At 33.9% G+C, this 26831-nt stretch overlaps 1 protein-coding gene and 1 long non-coding RNA gene across 3 annotated transcripts; one reads left to right on the top strand and one right to left on the bottom strand.

The window, feature by feature from the left end:
- Positions 1-1200: 1200 nt before the first annotated feature.
- nt5c1ab (5'-nucleotidase, cytosolic IAb) lies at positions 1201-22153 on the top strand. 2 transcript variants are annotated; one of them, XM_087291000.1, is made up of 7 exons: positions 1201-1317; positions 1419-1571; positions 7799-7966; positions 8170-8299; positions 11443-11565; positions 11648-11832; positions 21301-22153. In XM_087291000.1, the coding sequence occupies exons 1-7, from the start codon at positions 1315-1317 to the stop codon at positions 21673-21675; spliced, it is 1137 nt and encodes a 378-aa protein (XP_087147126.1). In that variant the 5' UTR covers positions 1201-1314; the 3' UTR covers positions 21676-22153. The 2 variants fall into 2 exon arrangements, with proteins under 2 accessions (XP_087147126.1, XP_087147127.1); XM_087291001.1 differs by lacking the exons at positions 1201-1317; positions 1419-1571 and adding an exon at positions 1686-1884.
- Positions 14565-19445, bottom strand: si:dkey-84k15.7. The gene is made up of 3 exons (XR_015513757.1): positions 15700-19445; positions 15486-15570; positions 14565-14995 (listed from the first exon to the last, which is right to left on the bottom strand). It is a non-coding gene; the product is annotated as a si:dkey-84k15.7 (long non-coding RNA).
- Positions 22154-26831: the final 4678 nt, after the last annotated feature.

Here is a 26831-nt window from a genome sequence, read left to right as displayed (position 1 = left end):
GCTTTTGTATACAAAAAATAACAGTAGTATCTGGATGCAACCTTTATGATGCAAGCTGAGATTGCATCACTGACCGATGCAATGTCAGATACAATGCACTCAAATGGAGCTAGTGGCGTCACGATGAGAGGTGGGATTAAGTGAGCCTATTAAAAAGCATTCGATGAAGCCCAAAATGCACTGTACCAGGTCTGCATCCAGACCCCTCTCGAAAATAACATGAAATAAAATGGAAAATAGTAATTAGCGTTAAGAAAATGCACTTGCAGGCAAACATATTTATAATAAATAAAAATAAATACACACACTATAATCTCTCTCATCAATGGCTGAAGCCTCCAGTTTTAAAATTACATTTTAACACTTATACCAGAGGTTTGAGATGTGATGAATGAGAAACTAGCAAAAGAAATGTGTTTTAAGGACAAAAGCATAAGAGTTTTGATGTAATATAACCCCCTGAACAATGTGTTTTAATGTGTTTTACCAAGAACATTGAGGTGAATACTGTGTGTAATAAAATCATTTGTCAGCTACCAAGAGAAACGTCCTGACACTTTAATAAACTTGAAGAACCTCCAGGCTAAAATGACCAGAAAAAATACTAGAGTTTTTCACCTTTCGACAGAAAAAGGTCAAAGCCAGCTCAACAAAAAAGGCTTGACATAATCAATATCATTGAATGATCAGACGTGTCCTATTGAACATCTAACTTGCTTTAAACCTCTGCAAGTATAACTAAAACTCAATCAAATAACAATAAACAAACAGTACATATTTACCCATATCTGTGTTAAGACGATATATATAGTGAGTAACATTTCTAACAATTTTGCACTCCAAACAAAAAAATAAATTTCATGCTAGTTTAAACTAATTTAAAATGAATTGAAACAACACAATTATTACGTTTTTTGGGCACAACTTAATTGTTTTATGTTCAATCCAATTCAATTTGTTAAGTTAGCTTAATCAATATGTGTTGGGACAACACACATGAATTGTGTGAAACATCTGCATTTGTTTACAGCGTGTGGGGATAATCAATACTCAGTGCATTACATCTTTGAGTCCTTCCAAGGACTCTTGTGCATTAGTGCTAATAGTGCAGTGTTTCCCCTGCTCACTTTCAAGTGCATCTTTTTGATGCATCTCAGAACCTGCGGTTGTTATGGCAACATTTCTGAGTAGTGCCAGCCCACATCATACTAATAGTAAACAAAAAACACATCTCCTCGCAGCACCCATCCAACTGATGTATGAGAAGCCCCCCTCCATCACTGGTCCCCTGGAGCAGCAGATGATGGGGGAGTGATGGTGAGCAAGAGCTTCAGTTTCATCTCTAGCAGACTCTGCTCATCTGATTGCTTTGCTCCAGGGATGTGACTGCTCTGCGTGTGTCTGTGTGTGTGTGAGAGAGAGTGTGTGTGTGTAGGTCATACAGAGCAGAACTCCTCTATGACCATCAGCTGTTTATGATGAACATGAATACAGCTCTGCCGAAAGAGATGCACACTTTCTGGGAGAAGGAGACCTGTAACCAGTCAAGCCCCAGCAAGAAGCCTAAACCGGTGAGTCTGAACGAGTTTCCAGTCAAATGTCTGATCAGTATAGAGTACGGTACCTACCGGGAAAACATCACAAAGGGTCGCAATGAGCTCGATAAAGCGTCTAAAAATACTCGAGGCTCCTGCAGACACGAAACAGACGCGCGGGCTTGATGTCGTGACCGTGACCGCGTTTGCTGCAGTGATGCCGCCGGAAAATAAACACGGTCAAGTGGGAGGGAAAAGGCTTATCTTACACCCTTTATTAGGAAACAAATCGACAAGCAGCTTGTGGGAGAGAAGAATTATGCAGGCTAAAATCGGAAAGGAGAATTTGGTAGGAACTGTGGTGTATATTCATTAAAGCGCGTAGTGACCAGTTGCTTAAGCTTACTGTACGTGCTGATTCCTGTAGCAACTACGTTTATTACGTAGCGATTAAAAAGTTCTTTCTTTCTTTCTTTCTTTCTTTCTAACATTTTGATATCTTTGTCATTGTAGCTGTCTATAATATATTTCAAAATTGATAGACATTAATTCCTAAGGGTAACTCTAAAGTAGCCTAGTTGTTCTTAAGACTGTCTTGACATCTTTGTAATCATGACGTGGGACACGAATATTAATAAGAATTTATGCATCATTATGAAACTGTCTTTAAGTGTCATTTGCTCAGTTGTCATTTTAAAATCTATTTGTCAAAATTTGGATATTTCTGCAATAGTAAGACTATATGTTTGAAAATTTAGATTATTTTGTATGGGTAACACTTAAATGTGTTCATAAGAATGTAGTAACAGCTTTATATACATTGTAACGAGTTGAGGACACGACATCATGAATATTAATGAGATTTTATGAATGCTTTTGAACTGTAATTACCAACTTTTATTTTGGATGCTATGGCATTGTGATTACATTGTTATAACATTGTATCTACATCTGAGATGTAATATGTAATTATAAACTTTTATCAGGTGTGCAATTATTGCATCGTTACATTGTAATTACTTCGTCATTGCCTTATTACTTTGTAGTCACAGTCAAAATAATATTTATAAATGTAAATGGTTTTTTTGTATATTGCATGTACAGTATTTGGTTGTTTATTGTATATTTATACGTAAATATACACAGTACATGTAATTACAAACTTAAATTCGATGTCATTATAATGACATTATAATATAACTTTGCTATTACATTGTAATCACATTAAATATAATATTTAGAATCTTAAATGTTTCTTTGTATATTGCATGTACAGTATTTATGTATGTGTGTGTGTATATATATATATATATATATATATATATATATATATATATATATATATATATATATATATATATATATATATATATATATTTGCAGTACATATGTAATCAAAAACCTTTATTTTGGATGTAATTACTGTCATTACCTTATAATTACTACGAAATAACATTGTAATTTCATCTATGATAGTATTGTAAATGTGTTTTTGTATATTTCATGCACAGAATTTGTGTATTACAGTTAAACACATATATACAGTACACATGTAATATGTAATTACAAACTTTTACCTAGGATGTATTTACTATGTCGTTACATTGTAATTACATCCAAGATTTACAAACATGTTTGTATATTTTCATGTACAGTGTGTATTTATAGTTATATACATGAATATGCACAGTACACTTGTATGTAATATGTAATCACAAACTTTAATCTTGATTTAGAAACATGTTTGTACATGTGTGTAGTTACTGTTCCCTTACAATGAAATTACATACTAGTTATACTGCAAATATACTGTAGTTACATCCAAAAAAAATTATAAACGTATAAATGTATATAATGTATATTATATCTTATAGTTATTTACGAAAATATACTCAATACACATGTAATTACAAACTATTATCTTGAATGTCATTACATCGCTATTACATTTTGGATACATCCCAGATAAAGTTTATCAATGTGGTTCTTTGTATATTTAATGTACAGTTTGTATTTATGATTTATACTTAAATTTACACAGTACACATCTAATGTTACAAACTTTTATCCTATATGTAATTACTGTGCCGTTACATTGTAATTACATTGCTATTTCATTGTAATTACATCCCATATAACATTTACAAACTAATGCTTCTTTGTATATTTTATGTACTCTATTCATGTTTATATACACAAATATGCGCAGGTCATGTAATTATAAACTTTTATTTTGGATGTAATTACTATGTATTAGCATTGTAATTACATTGTTACAACATTGTGATTTGTAATTGCAAACTTATCTTTAATGTAATTACTACTCTATGTCGTTACATTGTAATTACTATGTCATTGCATTGATAGATCACATCCAAGATAGTTTTTTTTTTTTTTTGTAAAATCCATGTACAATATTTGGTCAATAGTTGTGTATCAATAGTTGTGTACATATATATATACACAATACACATGTAAATACAAGCTTTATTACTATGTCATTACATTGTAATTACACCCAATATAATAATCAAAAACTTGTTTGGATATTTCATGTACAGTATGTGTATTTATACGTAAATATATGCAGTTCATATGTAATTACAAACTTTTATTTTGGATGTAATTACTGTGTCACTACATTATAATTACTATGTAAAAACATTGTTACAATGTTTTATATATTTACTATAAAAATATTGATTATCATTGATGTATTTAATGACATTTTAGGTTCATCAAAGGTAATATTAATGAATGTAAATGTTTCTTTCTATATTGCATGTACAATATTTGTAGTTGTATATGTAAATATACACAGTACACATGTGAATACAAACTTTATTACATTGTAATTATATTGCTATTACATTGTAGTTACATCCAAGATTATATTTATAAATGTAAATTTCTTTGCATATATCAAGTACTGTATTTGTGTACCGTAGTTATACTTACATATACACAGTACATATGTAATTACACACTCTATTTTGGATTTAATTACATTGTTCCAACATTGTAATTACATCATTCTAACATTGTAATAACATTGTAATACGTAATTGCAAACTTTAATTTTGTATGTCTTTAGTCGTTAAATTGTAATTTATATGTCAGTTGTATCATAATTACATTTTAGTCATATCCAAGATAATGTTTATAAATGTAAATTTTTCTTTGTATATTGCATGTACAATATTTAATTATCTATAGCTTCGTATATAAATATACACAGTACACATGTAAATGCAAACTTTATTATGTCATTACATTGTAATTATATTGATATTACATTGTACATCCAATATAATATTCAAAAACGATAGTTTCTTTGTAAACTTCATGTACAGTATGTGTATTTATGCGTAAATTTATGCAGTGCATATGTAATTACAAACCTTTATTTTGAATGTAATTACTGTGTTAAAAACAATGTAATTACAATGTTATAACATTTTAAATACATCTATGATAGTATTGTAAATGTGTTTTTGTAAATTTCATGTACAGTATTTGTGTATTATAGTTATACACATATACACAGCACACATGTAATATGTAATTACACATTTTTATCTTGTATGTAAGTACTGTGTCATTGCATTGTAATGACATCCAAGATAATATTTATAAATTTAAATATTTGTGTGTTTCATGTACAGTATTTGTGTATTTATACGTAAATATACACAGTACTTATGTAATTACTAACACTTATTATGGATGTAATTACAACATAACAAGATTGTAATTACAGTCTTATAACATTGTAGTTACAATCCTATAACATTGTAATTACATCCAAGATAATATTTGTAAACTTAAATGTTTCTTTGCATATTTCAAGTACTGTATTTGTGTGTGTGTGTGTGTGTGTGTGTGTGTGTGTATATATATATATATATATATATATATATATATATATATATATATATATATATATATATATATATACTGTAAAGACATTGCAAATACATTGTCATAACATTGTACTATATGTTTCTTTGTATATTTCATGTACAGTATTTGTGTATATGTACATAAATATACGCAGTACATATGTAATCACAAACTTATTTTGAGTGTAATTACTGTTACATTGTAATTGCTATGTCATTTTATTTAATTAAATTTTAGCCACATCCAAGGTAATATTTATAAATGTAAATGTTTCTATGTATATTGCGTGTAAAATATTTGGTTATAGTTGTATTTGTAAATATACACAGTACACATGTAAATACAAACTTTATTACTATGCCATTCCATTATAAATATATTGCTTTTACATTGTATATACATCCAAGATATTTATAAACTTAAATTTCTTTGCATATTTCAAGTACTGTATTTGTGTATTTATGCATACATATATTCAGTACATTCGTAATTACAATCTTTATTTTGGATGTAATGACATTGTAATTACAGTGTTCTAACATTGTAATAGCATTTTTTTTTTAATATTGTAATGTGTAATTGCAAACCTATTTTTGGATGTAATTACTGTATTGTTAATTTGTAATTAATATGTCATTTTATTGTAATTACATTTTACTTATCCAAGATAATGTTTATGAATGTAAATGTGTCTTTGTACATTGCATGTACAATATTTTTTAAATATTAAGTATTTCTTTGTATATTTCAGGTACAGTATTTGTATTTATACATAAAAATACGCCATACATTACAAACTTTAATTTTGGATATAACAACATTGTAACTACATTGTTATTACATGGTTATAACATTGTGATTACATTGTAAATATGTCGAAGATAACATTTCTAACTGTTTCTTTGTATATTTCAAGTACTCTAATTGTGAATTTGTATAATATGTATTTTAATATACACAAATAAATATAGTAAGTATAAAGTAAATACACGTGTAAATATTCGCAGAATGTATTTATTTTATTTTTATTTTGAATGTAATGACATTGTAATTACATCTGAGATGTAATATGTAATTACAAACTTCTCATGTGCAATCACTGTTGTTACATTGTATTTACTATGTCAGTGGTACGCAGGCTTCCTTCTAGTGGTACGCGGAGAAATGAAATATGTAAAGTACATGCTACACACATTTTAAAATTTACCAAAAACTATGTATATAATGTGCCATATATGACATATAGCCTATATTTCTGAGGTAATGTGCCACATTTTTTTTAACAGTGCAGAGTTGTAGCTGCTTTACTGGGCCTACACTACTGTATTTCAATACTGCACATTTTAGTGGTACTTGGAGAGACAAATTGTTTCTGAGGTGGTACTTGATGAAAAAAGTTTGAGAACCACTGTACTATGTCATTACATCTATCTGTCTGTCTGTCTGTCTGTCGTTCTATTCATCCATCCATCCATCCATCTATCTATCTGACAATCTTAAATTTTGATATCTTTGTCAGTGTATCTGCCTATAATATATTTCAAAATTGATAGACATTAATTCCTAGGGGTAACACTAAATTAGGTGTTCAAAAGACCATCCTGACACTTTTGTAATCATGACATGGGACATGAATGAGAATTTATGCATTATCATGACAACTGTCATTAAGTGTCATTAGCTCAATTGTCATTTTAAATTCTGTCTTTCTGATTGGTAACATTTTGATATCTCTGTGATTGAATCTGTATAAAATAATATAATTGAAAATGTATAAATTATTGAAAATTTGTTTGGGTAACAGTTTACTCAAAGTAGGTGTTAGAATGTCGTAAGCAATGTCATAAATATTAATGAGATTTAATCAATGCTTTTGATAATTAAGTGTCATTAAGTGTCTTTAGCTAACTGTCTGTATGTCTGTCTGTCAATATTTTTATATTTCTATTATTGTATCTGTATAAAATTATATATTTTAAAATTCATAGGCATTCATTTGTTTGGGTAACACTTAAAGTAGGTGTTTAGAATGTCACAACACCTTTATAATCGTCATGACGAGTTGACGACATGACTTCATGAATATTAATGAGATTTTATGAATGCTTTTGACAACTGTCATTGAGTGTCATTAGCGCAGTTGTGTCATTTTAAATATCTATCTATCTATCCATCTATCCATCGATCCATCCATCTGTCTGTCAGTCTATCTAGCTATCCTCTTTGTCAGGCTATTTATCCTGTCTGTTAGTCTATTTATTATCGCTGCCTATAAAAATATTACACATACGTTTTTTAAATATACATTTTTAGATATTTTTTATTAATTAGTATGATATATGTTGTTTTGTTTTTTTCAGCCCAAGCCTCAGAATGCCATCACCATCGCCGTGTCCTCTCGTGCGCTCTTCAACATGGATCTGGAGCAGGACATTTATGAGCAGCAGGGAATGGAGGACTACCTCAACTATCAGATTCAACACGAGATGGAACCATTCGCACCTGGACCTGCTTTCCCCTTCATCAAGGTGAATCCCGATGTTGATAAACATTAGTGTTTAATAATGCTACATTAACAATCTAAAAACTCTAAAGGGGAAGAAACTCAGCTTGGTTTAAATGATACGCTCTTAATGAACAAAACTCTTTATGTCTGTCATTATTTTAATTATAGTTCTGCTCAAGTTCTGAAGAGGTAATGATGGACGTGTTATTGGTGTGTGTTGTGCAGGCAGTGGAGGCAGTGAACACTCGACTCCGAGAGCTTTATCCAGACAGCGAAGAGCTCTTTGATGTGGTTCTGATGACCAGCAATCATGCACACGTAGGACTCAGACTCATAAATTCAATCAACCATCACCGTAAGTCGAAAGACGTTTTTATTGCACATTTACTTAACGCAAATAATGAGTCACTTTAAAACGTTTGGTGATCATCTAATGAGTTTACAGGGATAGTTCCACCAAAAAGGAACATTTGCTGTTAATTTGTTCTTTTCTTAGGCCACTGAAGATCTTGTTTTTTTTTTCTTCAGTGGAGCACTTCAGTGTTTTTTGGCTGAATGTGTGGTTCTTGGTGACTTGTATAATGCAAGTCAATGGTAGACCATTTTTGATATTAAAAATATTGTTGTACATGATTTATCTCATCTAGACTGGACAATTGCTGCTCATTTTACTTTAGGATTAGCCAGTCAGTTCTTTTAGGGCTACAACTTCACTGCAAAAAATGATTTTCTTACTTAGATTTCTTGTCTTGTTTCTAGTCCAAATATCTAAAAATTCTTTAATCAAGAATAATTTTCTACACAAGCAAAACATATGGTCTTGTTTTCAGGAATAATATGTCAAAATTAAGTGAGTTTTTACTAAAAACAAGCAAAATAACCTGCCAATGGGGTAAGCAAAATAATCTTATGTCAAGAGGAAAAACAAGATTATGATTGTGGAGACCATTTGACTACAGTGAACTCATTGTCATGTTCAAGAAACCAGAGATGATTCGTGCTTTATGACATGGCGGGTTATCCTGCTGGAAGTGGCCATCAGGCGATGGGTACACTGTGGTCATAAAGAGATGGACATGGTCAGCATCAGTACTCAGGTAGGCTGTGGCTTTGACACTATGCTCAATTGGTACTAATGGGTCCAAAGTGTGCCAAGAAAATATCCCCCACACCATTACACCAACACCACCAGCCTGAACCATTGATACAAGGCAGGATGGATCCATGCTTTCATGTTGTTGATACCAAATTCTGACCCTACCATCCAAATGTTGTAGCAGAAATCGAGACTCATCAGACCAGGCAACGTTTTTCCAATCTTCCGTTGTCCAATTTTTAGTGAGCCTTTGCGAATTAAAGCCTGGGTTTCCTGTTCTTAGCTGACAAGAGTGGCACCTGGTGTTATCTTCTCCTGCTGTAGCCCATCTGCCTCAAGTTTGGACATGTTGTGTGTTCAGAGATGCTCTTCTGCATACCTCGGGTGTAACGAGTGGTTATTTGAATTACTGTTGCCATTCTAGCAGCTGGAACCAGCCTGGCCATTCTCCTCTGAGTTCTGGCATCAACAAGGCATTTGAACTCACTGAATATTTTCTCTTTTCAAACCATTCTCTGTAAAGCCTAGAGATGGTTGTGCATGAAAATCACAGTAGATCAGCAGTTTCTGAAATACTCAGACCAGCCCGTCTGGCACCAACAACCATGCCACATTCAAAGTCACTTAAATTACCTTTCTTTTATATTCTAATGCTCAGTTTGTACTGCAGCAATTTATCTTGACCATGTCTACATGCCTAAATGCATTGAGTTGCTGCCATGTGATTGGCTAATAAGAAATTTGCATTAATGAGTAGTTGGACAAAGTGGCCGGTGAGTCTATGTGTGCATATACAATAGATTAGTCATTACGAAAGCAAGAAATAATCTAACAAAACAACTTAAGATCACAATCCAAAGAATAGTTCAACCAAATTAATGTTGGAAAAAAATAAAATAAATCTGTTGTAAACAGAAACAAATAAACATATAAAATGGAAAATTTGGTAAAATTTTGTAGTCTAGTATTGTTTGTTTGTTTTTGTTAGAAAATACCTACAAGAAATAACTTATCTGAATTTAAATATTGGCCTTTCTATTTCTAAAAATATTAGGTGACCAAGCCATTATTTAAATGGATATAACTGTTTAATAAAACATGATTGTCTGTATTAACAAAGATATGGATAAAACATATTTTAAAAAGGGGTTAATTTATATTGAGCGCTGTACATTCATATCTTGCAATTTAAAAAGTAGACACTAACTGGAACTTTAATTTAATACTTTTATATTTGACTGCCATTTGCAATGCTTCACTGAATTGTAGTTTTTATTTTCATAATAAAGATATATTTATGTACACCAGGGGTTCTCAACCCTGCTCCTGGAGATCTACCTTCCGGTAAAGTCTAGATAGGATACAGCTGCGCATACACACATCAATATTGCATTATTTTTGTAACACTGTATAACAATAATTAATATTTTTAGATTTACATTTCAATGAATACATTTGTTGGGTTTAGGGTGGGCGTGGGCATTAATAACATACAATATATTGGGTAATTTAATAAATAGCATGAATAATACTCCGTACAGGTAGGGGTATACATAAGGCTGGGCCGATAAACGACATTATTTTGAATCGCGATAAAATTTACCTCAATAATAATAATAAGCTCTGGATTTTTTTTTTACTCTATATTGATTAAAGAGCCAATTACACAGCAGAAATGTGCAAAAATAACAATCTAAAGTGTGTTAGTATTAGATACAGGTTGAAAATATGTTATGCCATTTAATGAACAACTTAAATCGAAATTGATATCCTTCTCGTTCAATATGGAAAATAATTATCAATATTGCATTTTTGCCGTATTGCACCACCTCTTGGTAAAGGTTATTATAATATATATTAAATGGGAAATGTAATAAATATTATAAATATTTCTTGTTAATTTCAGTCCAAAACCGTATCTGATCTAACAACAACCCTACCTTTCTGCAGAGTTCAGCTCCAACCCTGATCACACACACACCTGAACCAATTAATCAGGACCTGAACAGCACTGGATAATTACAGGCAGGTGTGTTTGATATGGGTTGCAACTGAAATCAGCAGCACAATGGATCTCCAGGAGCAGGGTTGGTCACCCCTGGTGTACACAGTTCTATTTTCAAATCCAAGTTTTAATGGTTGGTTTGGTTCATGTTTTCTAACACTTTAACGAAGACTTTAATATCCCTGTGAGAAAAATAGGAAAATACTGCACTACTGGAAAAGTGGCTGAGCCTTAATAAAATCTTTTAAGTGCAACTATGCTTCCATAATTGACTAACTGAGCTCATTGTTTCTTATAAATCGATTGTGGTGAGCATTCCTTGTTTGTAAGTAGTCATTTCTATGCAATTATGGGGAAGCACAAATGATGTCTTGTTTTGTCTGTTTTCCTGTTATAGAGCTTTTTTTAGAACGCTTTTGTATGACTGGAGGCAACAGTCCTATTGGTTATCTGAAAGCTTACCACACCAACCTTTATCTGTCAGCTGACTCGCTGAAAGTCAGAGAAGCCATCGAAGCAGGTGAGCTGGAGTGCTTTTGGGAATTAATTAAGGGAATAATATATAAATACACTAATACTGTTCCTTGTGGAATACTTGTCAGGAATTGCAGCAGCTACAGTGTTTTCACCTGGGAAAATCACAGAGGTGCCGGAGACCCAGCTGCGTGTGGCCTTCGATGGAGATGCCGTCCTCTTTTCAGACGAGTCAGAGAGAATCTACAAAGCTCATGGACTGGACAAGTTCTTCGAACATGAGAAAGCCCATGAAAATAAACCTCTGGATCATGTATGTTCAATTTCAAGTACGAAATTTAAGTTTAGAAGCACCTGAGTGAGTAAATGATTTTTGGATGACTTATTCCTTTAAGGCTATGTTTAAAACGTTTGGCCACTGTTGTTGCATTTAAATAGGAACACAAAATATTTAATAACGAATCTAAAATATGTGCTTCATACGATTGCTCACTACACACAAAGTGACCGAAAATTTGCTAAAGTAAAAAAGCAAGCACACATTCAGAAGCAATTGCTCCTTGATGCCTGCATTAAACACTATCTCATCTTAAATTGTTAGAATATCATTGCACCACTCTGCTTTTTTGCTGCTACTATGTTTACTATTGTTTGTGCCAATATAGCAAGGTCACAAAATTCAGCTCTGCACCCACCTACAGTTTAAAATGCTTATCGCAAATTCCTTCTCACATGACTGAAATCATTGCACATTTTCATAGATTAAAAATGTTTTTCAATTCATGTGACACGATGCGAGAGGAGGCAGCTTGATAGCGAGCTCCGCTTCAATTTGCTACTTTTATCCTGTTAACTATCTTGTACTAGTGAAAATTGCAGCTATTCGGACATCTAAGTGATATTTGAACGAGATCATGTCAAAGAATTTGAAGTCCACAGGCTGTGGGGATATAAAAAAGCATTTGCGCTCATACACGACCAACACTTCTCGGGATCAAGATGGCCGTGGCCTAACTTACCCCGATCCCGTCACCGAGCCTCTTGATGGAAGCCAGGACATTGCCAACATTTATACGATTCTCATAAAAATATCAAGTGATATGGACGGAATTGCGAAGATACGGAAAACAGTGGAGGCTAAACTATCCGCCATTATTACAAGGTTAGATGAGATTGAAAAACAAGTGGAGTTTTTGGAAGGGGCCGAGAAGGAGCTAAAAGCCAATCCACCTGCTACAAAGGTAGAGCTGGACTGGTTATGGGATAAAGTGGAAGACATGAAAAATCGGAGCAGACGCAACAATATCCGTATCGTCGGAATACCTGAAGGCAAAGAGGGCTAGGAAATGGTGAGGTTTCTGGACGGCCTTATCCCGAATCTGATCGATCCGCTGGGCCGGCAACTGGAGTTAGAGCGTGCACATCGATCTCCCAGTCAATGTCCCAACTCGTCTGATATACCCCGGCCAATATTGGCAAGATTTCTTTGCTCTGCTGACAGGGACTTTGTCTCACGTGCAGCGAGGATTAAAGGCAATTTGAACTGGGACAACAACAATGTCATGGTTTTCCCGGATTTTGCAAGATCACAGCAGAAGAGACAACGTTTTAAGACATTCTTCACAAGAAGAAAGTGAGCTTTGCTCTTCTTTACCCTGCTAAACTGAGAATTGAAGTAAAGGATGGTCGTAAGACTTTCTCGTGCCCGCGACAGGCTATGGCTTTCATTGAAAAAATGCCGTAAACTCTGAAATTGCCTTTTCTTCGGCCTCCCACATGTCGAAAATGTGATATTTTAATTTCGCATAGGTTTATGTGAGGAGAGCTTATTGATTTTCATTGGACATGATTTTTTGGAGTAGCAGAAGTGTTGCAGAACACCTTAAATTTGATTCAGAAAAAATGGGCCTGGCTACATTTGATTGTGTTATGAAGAATGTCACTTTTTGATTTAGGTCAATTATCTTTCTGTACTTGGAATGTGAATGGGTTGGGGCACCCTATTAAAAGGAAGAAGGTGGTGTCTTCACTTAAATAGATAGATTATACATAGACTTACATAGATTTGAAATAATGTTTCTTCAAGAGACACATCTCTCCAACCAGGAAGCTGAAAAACTTGCCAAGTCAGTCTGCGGTTACATATTTTGTAGTGAAGGATCTAGTAGCTGTAGGGGAGTAATAATTTTAGTAAAAAAAAAAAACACATACAATTTAGATTTGTAAAACAAGTAAAAGATACATTAGGAAGAGTTATTTTGGTCTGGGCTAAAATACAGGTCAAAATCTGCTGTTGGCTAATGTATATGACCCCAATCTTGATGATCACAATTTTTTCATAGATTTAGAATCAAAATTGCAAGCTGCTGGAAATCATTATGAGATTGTGTTGGGTGGAGACTTTAATTTATTAATGGACCCATCTCTTGATCATAGTAGCTCAAAAGTGTATACTACACCTAAGGCAAGATTAATTTTACTTAGGATGTGTCAATATTTAGACCTCACAGACATAAGGAGACTTTTGAATCCACAAGGGAGGGATTAAACCTTTTATTCCAAATGCATACAAAATATTTTCTGGAATTGATCTTTTCCTTTTATCAAAAACACTTATCCATACTGTTATCACATGCAATATTGGCAATATCCTACACAAAAAAAAAATGTATATGCTAGATTTACTTAAGAATATAGTGCATCATTTTTGCATCCCTCTTTTTAAGCAATTTTCACATTAAATTTAATGTGGATAAGGAAATATTACCTAAAAATCTTTAGTTGGTGATGCTTAATTTTTTAAGTATTCTAGCAAATGGTTTTGCTTAAATTTATTGGTTAGTGTAACTTAATATTTTAAGCAGTTTTTGTTTACAAATTTAAGCTATTTCTACCATTAAAGTTCTGTTTACCCAATTATAAAATCTTAAGCTAATTTAACTGAAAATGTTTAGTTCTTCAACTTTAAAATACTAAGTCATTTATCAGTTAACTTACAATTAGCTATACATTACAAAGGGTGGAAAAAACACAGATAAAAGGATTAAAGTAAAGAACTTCTTTATTAGACAAATGCATCTTAAAACATTTCCTGAAACATTTTTAGGTGTTCAAAAAATGCAAATGTCTTTACAAATGTACTGCTTTAATAGAAACAAGTTCAAAAACTGTTTCAAGAGTATTCTTAAAAGTAGTGTTCAAAGCTGTGCTTATCAAACACTCAGAACAATTGTCTCACAGCAAGAAGGTCACTGGTTCGAGCCTCGGCTGGGTCAGTTGGTGTTTCTGTGTGGAGTTTGCATGTTCTCGTGTTGATTTGGGTTTCCTCTGGGTGCTCCGGTTTCCCCCACAAGTCCAAAGACATGCGGTACAGGTAAATTGGGTAGGCTAAATTGTCCGTAGTGTATGTGTGTGTATGGTCACAGTTTTTGGTATGTGCTCTCCAATGTCCAGCTGGTCCGTTTCCACACAATGTCCTGAAACAAAACAATAAAACAAAATGTATAATATGCATCTGTTCAAAAAAAAATAAAAAGGCACAGCCAAGTAAAAAAGGGGGGAAAGTAAGAAACTGAAAAAGACAATCAGAACCTGAAAGTCAGAACTTTTCTTCAGTAGAACAGTAAAGAAAATGAACTTAAACTGTGGTCTTTGTTGACTAAATTTCATCTGCTAACTAGCATTTTATCAAAGACCACAGGTGCTTCAGTTCCAATTTTCTTTACTGTTCTACTAGAGAAGAAAAAAAGTTACCCACATCTTCGACTGGCTGGGGTGATTTAAAAAACAGGAACTTTTCATTTTTTGTTGAACATTTTTTGTTAAGATGACTAAAATCACTCAAATATAAAAAAGTTTCTCTTTCTAAATTGACATTTTACATGCTTAATTGTATTTTCAGGTTTGCAATTAAAACTTTCTACAAAATTCATTTGAAAGTGAACTAAATGAACTACATTCACTAACCAGGTAATATGTAATCAGCTTCTCGAGGTTCTCAGACAGGTACACAGTCAGACAGCATATCACCACCTCCCAGAGAATTTCCACACTATGAGTGCAAATAGAAAAAAATATATAAATAAATTGTAATATTTTAAAATGCATTACATGGTAGACACAATGAACATCTAAAATTTAAATGCTAAAACAGGCAAGCAGAATTTTCAGTAAACAATACCTGTTCCAGCAATTTCATCACATCACAGATTTTGCATCCTGCACTTCCCCGCTTTTTGTGAAATTAATGGATGAGCTGTTCTGTGTAATTGTCCAAATTTTCAATGAAGGTAGAGTCTACATCAGCAGCCGTGAATTCTTTGATCTTAAAAAAAAGAGGAAATTAACAAATTTCACTCATATTTTACTTATAAATATACTTTCATTATTAATTAAATCGAAAAAACTACACAAAAACAAACAAAACAATACAATAAAACTTTTAAGTTTTCAAAAGTCAGGCTATACTGAAATTTTTACAATGAGAGTACACCAGCATTTCCCACCATGTTCACATGCTCAACAGTGTTTGGCCACAATGATAATCATTTAAAGCTCAGTAAAAAGCACCTTAACAGATACAAACTGGAGCAGATATATAATAGATCAGCTGACAGACCTGGCTTCAAACACTCCTGTGTGGATCAGGGTTAACACTAGTGTTGAGTCAAGCATGGTCATTTATTAAAAGCGTCCATGCGTTATACTGTAAATTGCCATCCAAACATTTAGACATGCATTATTTATAAGCAGGCATAAGGAATATCATCTAACATTTGCAATAACTTACCAAAAGATGAACAGCCTTCTCCCGAGCTGATTTTCCAAAATGGACTCCTCAAATTGCGCACTGTGGTACAGCGTCACATGATAATCTGATGATCCTAAAATATTGGGTTCAATTGACTAAACCTCAAATTATTGCTAACTTTACTAAAAATTGCTAGTTGTTTTTCTTTATTAAATAAAGTAAACACTGAAATCAATATTTTATGTAACATTTGTAGTTTAAAATTAAGCAATGTCCAAAACTAAACTTTTTAAGTGAAATCTGTTTGTTTAAATGAGCCATGTTTACTGTGGCTGGATATCATTTTTCACAGTGTGGGAGTGGCGTGGGATGCCCTTAAGGCAGTTATTAGAGGATGTATAATTCAATTTGCTTGTCATTACAAAAAGCTTAAAGAAAAAGAACTTTTAGAATTGGAAAGTAATATTAAAAGGGCTGAAACAGAGATGAAACGTCATGTGACATCTAGAGGTCTTGGGGATTTAACGCAACTAAAAATATAGATATAATACCATCCTGTCACAGAAGATTGAGTTTTTGTTATTTAGATCAAGACAGACTTATTTTGAGTCAGGGGATAAGGCAGGGAAACTGTTAGCCAATTATATTAAGCATGAGGAATGCTATTCTATTATTCCAGCTCTTAGATCTGGTAGTGGAGATGTATTTACTGCTGCTACAGATATAAACTAGATATTTAAAGAATTTGATGTAGACCTTTTTTAAATCCACATCATCTTCTACTGAGTAGGATATTGATAAATTCCTGGAACCTCTAGACCTTCCTATGTTATCTAGTGAGCAAAAGCAACTCCTTGATTCAGATATAACTCAGGAGGAAGTGATGGAGGTTATCAAAGCATTACCTGCAGGGAAAGCTCCTGGACCTGATGGTTTTGTCGCAGAGGTTTTTAAGGATTATATCACAGAACTTGCTTCATTAATGTTAGAAGTCTATAAAGAGGTGCTTGGGTGGGATGAACTACCAAAAACAATGTCGCAAGCTCTCATTAGTCTCATACTAAAAAAGATAAAGATGCAAGGGACCGTAAAAGCTACCGTCCAATTTTATTGATTCAATTAGATACAAAAGTTATTCAAAGATTATTGCTATACTCGCCTAAACAAAGTTATACCATCACCTATACATGTGGACCAAGTAGGCTTCATTAAAGGTAAAAATTCTTCTGATAATATCCGATGGTTCATTGACATTTGGTGGTCAGTAATGGAGAAACAGACCCCAATTGCAGCCATCTCATTAGATGCTGAGAAGGCTTTTGACATGGTGGAGTGGAAGTACCTTTTTAAAATTTTGAAAGTTGATGGTTTTGGCAATATTTTTATTAGATGGATTAAGTTACTATATAAACAACCCCTAGCGGCAGTGCAAACAAACGGTTTAATTTCGGAGTATTTTGCTTTGGGCAGAGGAACTCGACAAGGCTGCCCTCTTTCTTCATTACTGTTTTGTCTTGCTTTGGAACCATTAGCTGCCTCAAAAAGAAAAGACAATGCTTTTCCTGTGGTTGTAACTGGGGGAGAAGTACATAAGCTTATGCATTATGCTGATGACATTTTATTATTTGTTTCTGATCCTAGCAGATCTAAACCCTGTCTCCTTAGAACAATTGATGCATGTTCAAAATGTTCAGGTTATAGGGTGAATTGGCCTAAAACAGAAGCTCTTGCACTAATCGCATTTTGCGCTTCAGCAGCTTTTCACCCTGGTACTTTTTAATGGCCTAAGTTAGGTATAAGATATTTAGGCATTTTATTTCCCCCTGATTTGAAGGATTTAGAGTTAACTTTGACCCCTTAATTAAAAAATTTCCTGTGATATGGAGAGGTGGGCTCCACTACCCATTTCAATAGCTGGGAAAGTTAATTTATTTAAAATGAATTGTACACCCAAACTTATCTATTTATTACAGTCTCTTCCAATACAAATACCACTTTGTTGTTTTAAACAGTTTGATAGATTTTGTAAGTATTTTATTTGGAGTGGTAAGCGACCTCAATTACATTCTAATAAGTTGCAGAGGCCTGTAGAGAAAGGTGGTCTAGGTCTGCCTAATGTATTGTATTATTATTATGCTTTTAGTCTTAGACACCTAGCTCACTGGTCACTTCCCCCAGAGTGAGCTCCCCCTTGGTACAAGATAGAGCAGTACGCCTTGCCTCCAATCACGCTTTTACAGAGCTTGTACACTAAACTGGATGGAAAGGTGAAAATTCATCTGATTATTTCACATTTAAAGATAATATGGCTAAAGATTTTGCGTCTGTTTAGCTTTGACCCCTACTTAAATGATAGCTCAAGCATATGGTTTAATCCTAAATTGTGTATTAATAAAGTTTCCTTTTTTGGAAAGAATGAGCAAAGAAGGGCATTGTTAAACTAGGAGATCTTTATGAAAATGGTAGTTTGAAATCATTTGAACATTTTCAACAGCAGCACAATATACCTAGATCCCAGTTTTTCCGATATTTACAGTTAAGACATTTACTCTGTATAACTTTTGATTCTATTACACAGCTTCCTGTGTCAGCAGATGCTCACTGTATGATATTTTCAATATATGGAAAGGGTCATGAAGTATCCATGTACTACTCCTGGTTGATTCAAAATCTCGGTGATGGAACTTCACAGGCCCTTAAGAAAATATGGGAGAGAGATCTGAATCTAAAAGTTGATGATGAAGAATGGCATGGAATTTTAAAGAATGTTAAAACAGCATCTAGGGATGCTAAAGCACGCCTTATACAGTTTAAGATTATACACCGTTTCTACTGGACTCCTTTCAGACTGTTTAAGCTCGGGTTAAAAAATACACCTTATTGTTGGAGATGTAAGATCGAGAATGGTGATTTAGTTCATGCTCTATGGCCCTAAAACTCAGGATTTCTGGAAAAGAGTTCATGAACACATTTGCTCAGTTTTAGACTTTTTCGCATTTCACTATGTCCTAGACTGTTTATACTAGGCAGTTGGACAGATAACGAAATAAAAGATAAAAACATAAAATTTTGGGTCCAAACCAGTTTATTGATTGGCAGACAAATAATTCTTTGGAGCTGGAAATCAGAGGAGGCCCCTTCCTTCCAAGAATGGGCAGTAGAACTTGCTAATGGCCGCATTTGAAAAAATGTCTTATAAGCAAATGGACAAGCTAAACAAGCAGGTTATCTTCTGTCCAATCCATATCCGTTTTCGAACAAAAAAAGTAAAATGAAGAAAAAGGCAGTTTTTCCGTTTTTCATTTGCTCACAAGAAATGAAAAAAAAAAACGAGATTTTAGCTCAATTTTCATTTTTTTAAATTTAGGGTAAGAAAATGGATAAACAACTTTAAAATTCATCATACACATGTAGGCAGTGCTGAAACGCCAACTTTCCTTTGATTGGTCAACCAAATCTGAGCTCATGACGTAGCTCTCAAAATAAGAGCCCTCTGTGGACCAGCACCCAGGCTTTTAACTATTATTATTATTTAATTATATATATATATATATATATATATATATATATATATATATATATATATATATATATATATATATATATATATATATATATATATACATATAGGCAAAGGTTTCTCTGGCTGCCCTGGTGACAACGCTTTCTGCCATAAGCTCCGGCGGCGAGAGCGTCAAAATTAGCTACATTGATTTCATATTTAAAGGGACCATTGCAGCATATCATATCAATTACATTCCTGCATAAAGCATGCTTTCTTGCATGAAAATGTTGCACACTTATTTTTCAAAATTAATTAACAATGAAATTTGCATATGGTGTGGCTGTGCAGCTCTTAATTATCCAATAAGTGTTCATATGTCTGAAATATTCTGAAGCAGCAAGATTGTTTTCTTTCGTTGTTTTTTTAAAGAGAAAAAATAGAACATTAATGCACATCAGTTACTTGGCAGTAACTTTTTTAATGTATGTCCCTGTAAGAAAACATTGTAAATAATTGGAAATCCGGCGACCTCAATAATCAAACTCTTGGGAACAACTGTGGTCGGAACCAAAGTTTACAATGACTCAAGCGGTGGATGTCTACAATCCGATTACTTGGTTAACTTGACGCCCACACCAGTAAAGATGTGCCACGCTGCTCCTCGCCGCCGGCTCCCATTGAGAATGAATGACTTCCAGCTACTTTGATGCTCTCGACGCTTTCAGCGTAAATAACAGTGAATGAGCTTTCTTGCCACTCAAAATAAACATTGTGATGGTAAAACACTAAATATAAATGGGATCTAGGTATGTAACGATTCACCAAGAGTCGGTTAAAAATTGTTTCAAATACGCAACAATTCAAACAAGTACTGTTGAATATTCAAAATGTTGAATGAATCATGATACATTTTTTGAAAGGAGGGGATGCTGTGTTTACAGGTGCAAACTTGCTTTACCTGCACATCAGCAGCGAGAAGCAACAGCTAGGGTGGCAGAGTAAAAGACAGCGGTGAAGTGCGCCAGACAAAGCACAAACTGTGTGCAAATACTGCAACAAGACATTTACTTACACTAACAGAACAACGAATATGATCCAAACAAACCCTTAGCAAAGTGAAAAACTACCATATTACACAACATATTAAAGCGTCTTTAGTTTTTCCCTATTTTCTAGAAGAAGAAAAAAAACAGATATTGAGGGTGTATGATGTCAGTAGCACAGATATACATCACTCAATTCATGCCACTAGTTTAAATTCTGTGGATTTGAACATTCTTAAAAACATTTGGTATAATGTAAGTACATAAGTCAGCAAATATATAAGGCATTGGTTTAGTGGTTTATATTCCAGTGAAAAACATGTACACATTGTGCCTTTAAATGCCAAAAAATAGTGAAATAGTTTTATTAGTCATTTTTTACTCTAAACAGTGTTTGCTAATTCAAAGTTAGGATGTTGTCACTAGAAAGCAATGATATTATAATTCTGTCAGTATTGAATTATTATAACACTTTCTCTATAGGGGCCACTGAAGGGTTTCCTGGAAGCTCTGGGGAAACTGCAGCAGAAATTCTACGCCAAAGGCCAGCGCTTGGACTGTCCCATCCGCACTTACTTGGTAACAGCTCGCAGCGCTGCCAGTTCTGGCACCCGGGCCCTCAAGACGTTACGTTCCTGGGGTCTAGAGACAGACGAGGCCCTCTTCTTGGCAGGAGCCCCTAAAGGCCCCATGCTGGAAAAGATCAGGCCCCACATCTTCTTTGATGACCAGATGTTCCACGTGGAGGGAGCTGCAGAGCTGGGGACTGTGGCGGCTCATGTTCCCTATGGCATTGCCCAGAAGATTCCTCCAAAGAAAGATGGTAAAAAAGACACGTCAGCCAGGCAGCTAGAGTAAATTATGGTGTGATTTCCTTAAACGTGGCTTTTAAAACCTTTTTTTGTTTATCCCATTATAACTGTTTAAATTGGAAGCTAGATAAATTGGATTAAAGTCCACATGAACTGGAAGTTGCAACCATTTTTTTGCCAAGTATATATATATCCAAAGGTATAGCCAAGGGTATAGCCAAGGATAAAGCCAAGGATAAGTGCTCAAAAACAGACTCACTCCTTTTCTTCTGGTGTATGCCGTCCCATTACCCCTTATTGAATTACAATAATGAACAAATTGCACAAAAGAAACAGTGATATTTAAAAGTAAAGTAATAGGCTATTTAAAAGTGCAATAGATAACACATTTACGAGAGAGAGCAACGTTTTAGGTTTGTTAATTTATAAAGTTATACATTTTCGTGTACAGGGTTTAATATTTAATTGGTCATTAAATTAAATGGAAAATCTAGCTATTTTGTTTATTGATCAGTTGGAGCATCAAAAAAAATAAAAATAAAGAGAAATGTACAACTGCAGATTTGGGTCATGCCTTGCGTGACTATCCGCTACACCAGATTATTTGGTTCACTCTGTACTCAGAATTCAAGTATCAGAATATTAAGAAAATATTTAGACTATTATATATATATATATATATATATATATATATATATATATATATATATATATATATTGTATATATATATATATATATTGTATATATATATATATATATTGTATATATATATATATATATATATATATATATATATATATATATATATATATATATATATATATATATATATTGTATATATATATGTAGCATGTTAAATTCTTCTCTATTTTAAGTGAAAATTAGGAGTCAAGAATCGGAGTGGGCTCCAAAAAACCCAGAACTGAACACCCCTATGTGACGCAGTTTCAAGAGAAACGAAATATTTAAAGAAAAATAAGGGCGTGGCTTCTTTTTCTCCTTCAAGCTGATTGGATGTAGTTAGGTAAGTTTTCATTCAGAGAGATTGTCAAAACTGTTTTCAGGAGAGATATTACAACCTAACAGACACCTGCTCCTGTTCGCCTTTTCTGTTTGTTGTCGAAGCACTTTCAAAACTGACAGATGGAGGGGCATGGTTAAGTATGTTACCCACGCCCAATACCTCAGACAGACTTAATGGGAGAATTTAACTGAAAACAAACAGGATGAGCATTTTCACATTTCAGTTCAAGATTAGAAGGGCAAACTTTTTTTTTTTTTATGACATGCACAGATGAATTGTTCACCACAAAACTAGTAATGTGTGCTTGCAAAATCAATATGGTTAGTTTAGATTTCATGTGTACTTTAAACACAATTCCAACTTCCAAAAATGGCCAGTTACAGACTCTCTGCACTGATCAGAGAAGCTTTGAGTTAATAAGCCATGATAGACAGAGAAATAATAATGGTTCTAAAATATGGGCTTCACAGCAATGCCTTTAAGCAAACAGTTCCTAATAAATTAGTATGTGAAGAGTATTTTATCATTCTAAAGAACATTTTGTGTGATTAAAAGGTTCTGTGGGTGTTAAGGGTTCTTCACTGAACCATATACAGTTTGGTCCATAAGTTTTAGGACATTGAAACAATTCTAACATTTTTGTCTGTATACAGCAACACAATGGATTTGAAATGAAATAAACAAGATGTGCTTTAACTGCAGACTGTCAGCAATCAGGTCAACGCTTTATGAATTGCAAAAGTTTGCAAATGTGCCTCCCACTTGTTAAGGGACCAAAAGTAATTGGACAGAATAATAATCATAAATCAAACTTTCACTTTTTAATACTTGGTTGCAAATCATTTGCAGTCAATTAAAGCCTGAAGTTTGGAACGCATAGACATCCTCAGACGCTAGGTTTCATTCCTGGTGGTGCTCTGCCAGGCCTCTACAGCAACTGTCTTCAGTTCCTGCTTGTTTCTGGGGCATTTTTCCTTCCGTTTTGTCTTTGGAAAAGTAAAATGAAAGCTCAATCAAATTCAGGTCAGGTGATTGACTTGGCCATTGCATAACATCACACTTCTTTCCCTTCAAAAACTTTTTGGTTGCATCAGTAAATACAAGAGAACCAGTTCCATAGACAGCCATACATACCCATGCCATGACACTACCACCACCATGCTTTACTGCTTAGGATCATGAGCAGTTCTTTCCTTCTCCATACTCTTCTGTTCCCATCATTCTAGTACAAGTTGATCTTGATCTCATCTGTCTTTAGGATGTTGTTCCAGCACTGTGAAGGCTATTTTATAACTCTAATCTGGACTTCCTGTTTTGAGGCCCATTAGTGGTTTACGTCTTGTGCTAAGCCCTCTGTATTAACTCTGGTGTAGTCTTATCTTGATTGTTGACTCTGACACTCATACACCTGCCTCATGGAGAGTGATCTTGATCTTGCCAAATATTGTGAAGGGTGTTTTCTTCACCAGGGAAGGAATTCTTTAGTCGTCCCCCACAGTTGTTGTCTTGGTCTTCCAGATCTTTTGGTGTTGTGCATTCTTTCATTTTAAGAGTATACCAAACAGTTGTTTTGGCCACGCCTAATGTTTTTGCTGTCTCTATGATGTGTTTGCTTTGTTTTTCAGCCTAATGTGGTTGACTGATAGTGACAGCTCTTTGGATTTCATCTAGAGAGTTGACAGTAACATTTTCCAAATGCAAATAGTACTCTTGAAATGAACTCTGGACCTTTTATTTGCTCATTGTAATTGAGATAACGATAAAATAACACACACCTGGCCATGCAAAAGCTTAGAAGCCAATTGTTCAATAACCTTTGGACCCTTAACAAGTGGGAGGCACAAATGCAAACTGTTGTAATTCCAACACCATTCACCTGATTTGGATGCAAATACCCTTAAATTAAATTAGTTTCTTTTCAAATCCATTTTGTTGGTGTATAGAGCCAAAAATGTAAGAATTGTGTCAATGTCCAAATATTTATGGACCTATTTGTACATCTAAAAAAAAAATTAAGAGTGATATATGATAATTGATATGTGATATTTTTTTTAATTTATTATGCCAGTCATCTTATTTGAAGCCTAAATGCACCAAATGCTGTGTTGAATATCATTAATATCACCGTTAACACTACTTTATATTGTAATAGCCTTGTTTTGAATGTCTATTTATGTGATTGTTTACTGTAAAGGGCTGCTACACTATGTATTGTAACCTTATTTGTGTACTGTATGTATGTGCATTACACAGTGTTTATTAATTAATCAGTCATGTATAGATTTGGAAAAATGTTGCTGTTTGTTACCTCTACAGTATGGATGTGGAATCTTTGTGTGTTACTCAGGGCATGTTTAAGTCAATGTTTTGCACTAAATCCTGAAGAATAAATATAATATGTTGAAAACATGGAGTTTATTCTTTCTTACCCTCTGGTGTTTTTGGGGTCATTTAAATAAAAAGAGAAATGGAGAGAGTCACGCTTAATTGTTTGCATCCTAAAACAACCACCATGGAAAAGGAACAGAAAATGAGGAAATATACTGAGCAATTTTTTAGGAAGTTTTAAAATCATCATGCTCAATTGAACAAGGTCATGAGCATGCTTTACAGTTGTGTTTTGTTCCGCAAATGTTGATGTTTAAATTAGATTATGGGGAACATAATTAAATTCAATTCAGCCTTATTTGTATAGCGCTTTTACAATGTAGATTGTGTTAAAGCAGCTTCACATAAATAGTCATAGTAACTGGATCAGGGTAGTTCAGTTCAGTTTAGCTCAGTTCAGTGTGGTTTGAAATCATTACTGAGAGTCCAAACACTAAAGAGCAAATTCATCGATGCATAGCTTTACAGATCCTGAACCATGCAAGTCAATGGTGACAGTGGAGAGGGAAAAAAACTTCACCAATAGGAGAGTGAGGAATAAAACCTTGAGAGAACCAGACTCAGTTCGGCACGACCATTTTACTTTCTCCGCTGGCCAAAAGTTTTGTGCAGAGCTGCAGCCTCAGCGGTGGAGGCTGGATGTTTTCTCTGACTAATGTTTTGTAAAAACTGAAACATAAATTCAAAATTTCAGTCAATTAATAATAATCTAGGGAAAAACGTTCAGTTATAATCTGGTTTAATCTGCCCGAAAATAAATGGATTTGAAGTATGTTATTTGCTCCATGATCAACTGGGAATTTTTTTTTAAAAACTAGATATTATATAAAATAGATATTAGATATAAAAATACATATATGACAGATGATACTTAGGGTGGCACCGTGGGTAGTGCTGTTGCCTCAGCCGGGCCAGTTGGCATTTCTGTGTGGAGTTTGCATGTTTTCCCCATGTTGGCGTGGGTTTCCTCTGGGTGCTCCGGTTTCCCCCACAAGTCCAATGTGCTATGTTAATTGGGTAAGCTAAACTGTCCATAGTGTGAGTGAATGAGAGTGTATGGGTGTTTGGGTGTTTTCCAATGATGGATTGCAGCTGGAAGGGCATCATATGCTGGATAAGTTGGCGGTTCATTCCGCTGTGGTGACCCCTGATTAATAAAGGGACTAAGCCAAGAAAATGAATGAATGAATGAATGAATTAAGGAATGAATGAATGACTAAACGGCCCTTAACTAGGTTTGTTTAGTGAAATTTTAATATAAATAAATGTAAACAAGACTGATTTCATAAAATTGTACATTGATTTCATAAAAGTTAACTTATACGATTTCGAAGAGTGTGTCTGCTAAATTATCCATTTTAACGTAAATAACATTACTGAAATTAAATATAGTACATTAATTTTATTAAATAAGTTTATTATACTTTTACGACAACTGTGACTGCTAAGTGAACCATGCCAGCGTGCTAACCACAACTAACTGGTTGTGTTGTAAATGACAGAAACTTTCGTACTTCTCCAAATTTGAGGAAATAAAGTAAAATACAGTTACCATGGTAACTTTAAAGTCCTGTTTACCGCTTTGGGCGGGACTTCAAATGAATCTCCAGTTGAGAAAGTGTGTGGTTTGGACCTTTACTCGTTCTCAGCTGGTTAATGTGTCACCATTCGAAATATAACGATTAACTTCAGGGTGTTGCTCAGTTTCCTTCATGTTTATTGAAAAGGTTGCACAATAGTGATAAATTAGTAAGGTGCTAATAAATAGTTCCTGTCTGTTTAGGAATGT

This window comes from Danio rerio, chromosome 17 (assembly GCF_052040795.2).
Source record: "Danio rerio strain M-AB ecotype USA chromosome 17, GRCz13ab, whole genome shotgun sequence".
Taxonomy (NCBI): domain Eukaryota; kingdom Metazoa; phylum Chordata; class Actinopteri; order Cypriniformes; family Danionidae; genus Danio; species Danio rerio.
The sequence above is the reverse complement of the archived record's forward strand: the minus strand, read 5'-3'. Positions and strand labels throughout refer to the sequence as shown.

What these genes read in the sequence shown, in the direction of transcription:
- nt5c1ab (XM_087291000.1), top strand. An exon ending in CCAGCAAGAAGCCTAAACCG is followed by an intron (nt 1,572 to 7,798) that starts GTGAGTCTGAAC and finishes TGTTTTTTTCAG; the next exon opens with CCCAAGCCTCAGAATGCCAT. An exon ending in CAGAGAAGCCATCGAAGCAG is followed by an intron (nt 11,566 to 11,647) that starts GTGAGCTGGAGT and finishes AATACTTGTCAG; the next exon opens with GAATTGCAGCAGCTACAGTG.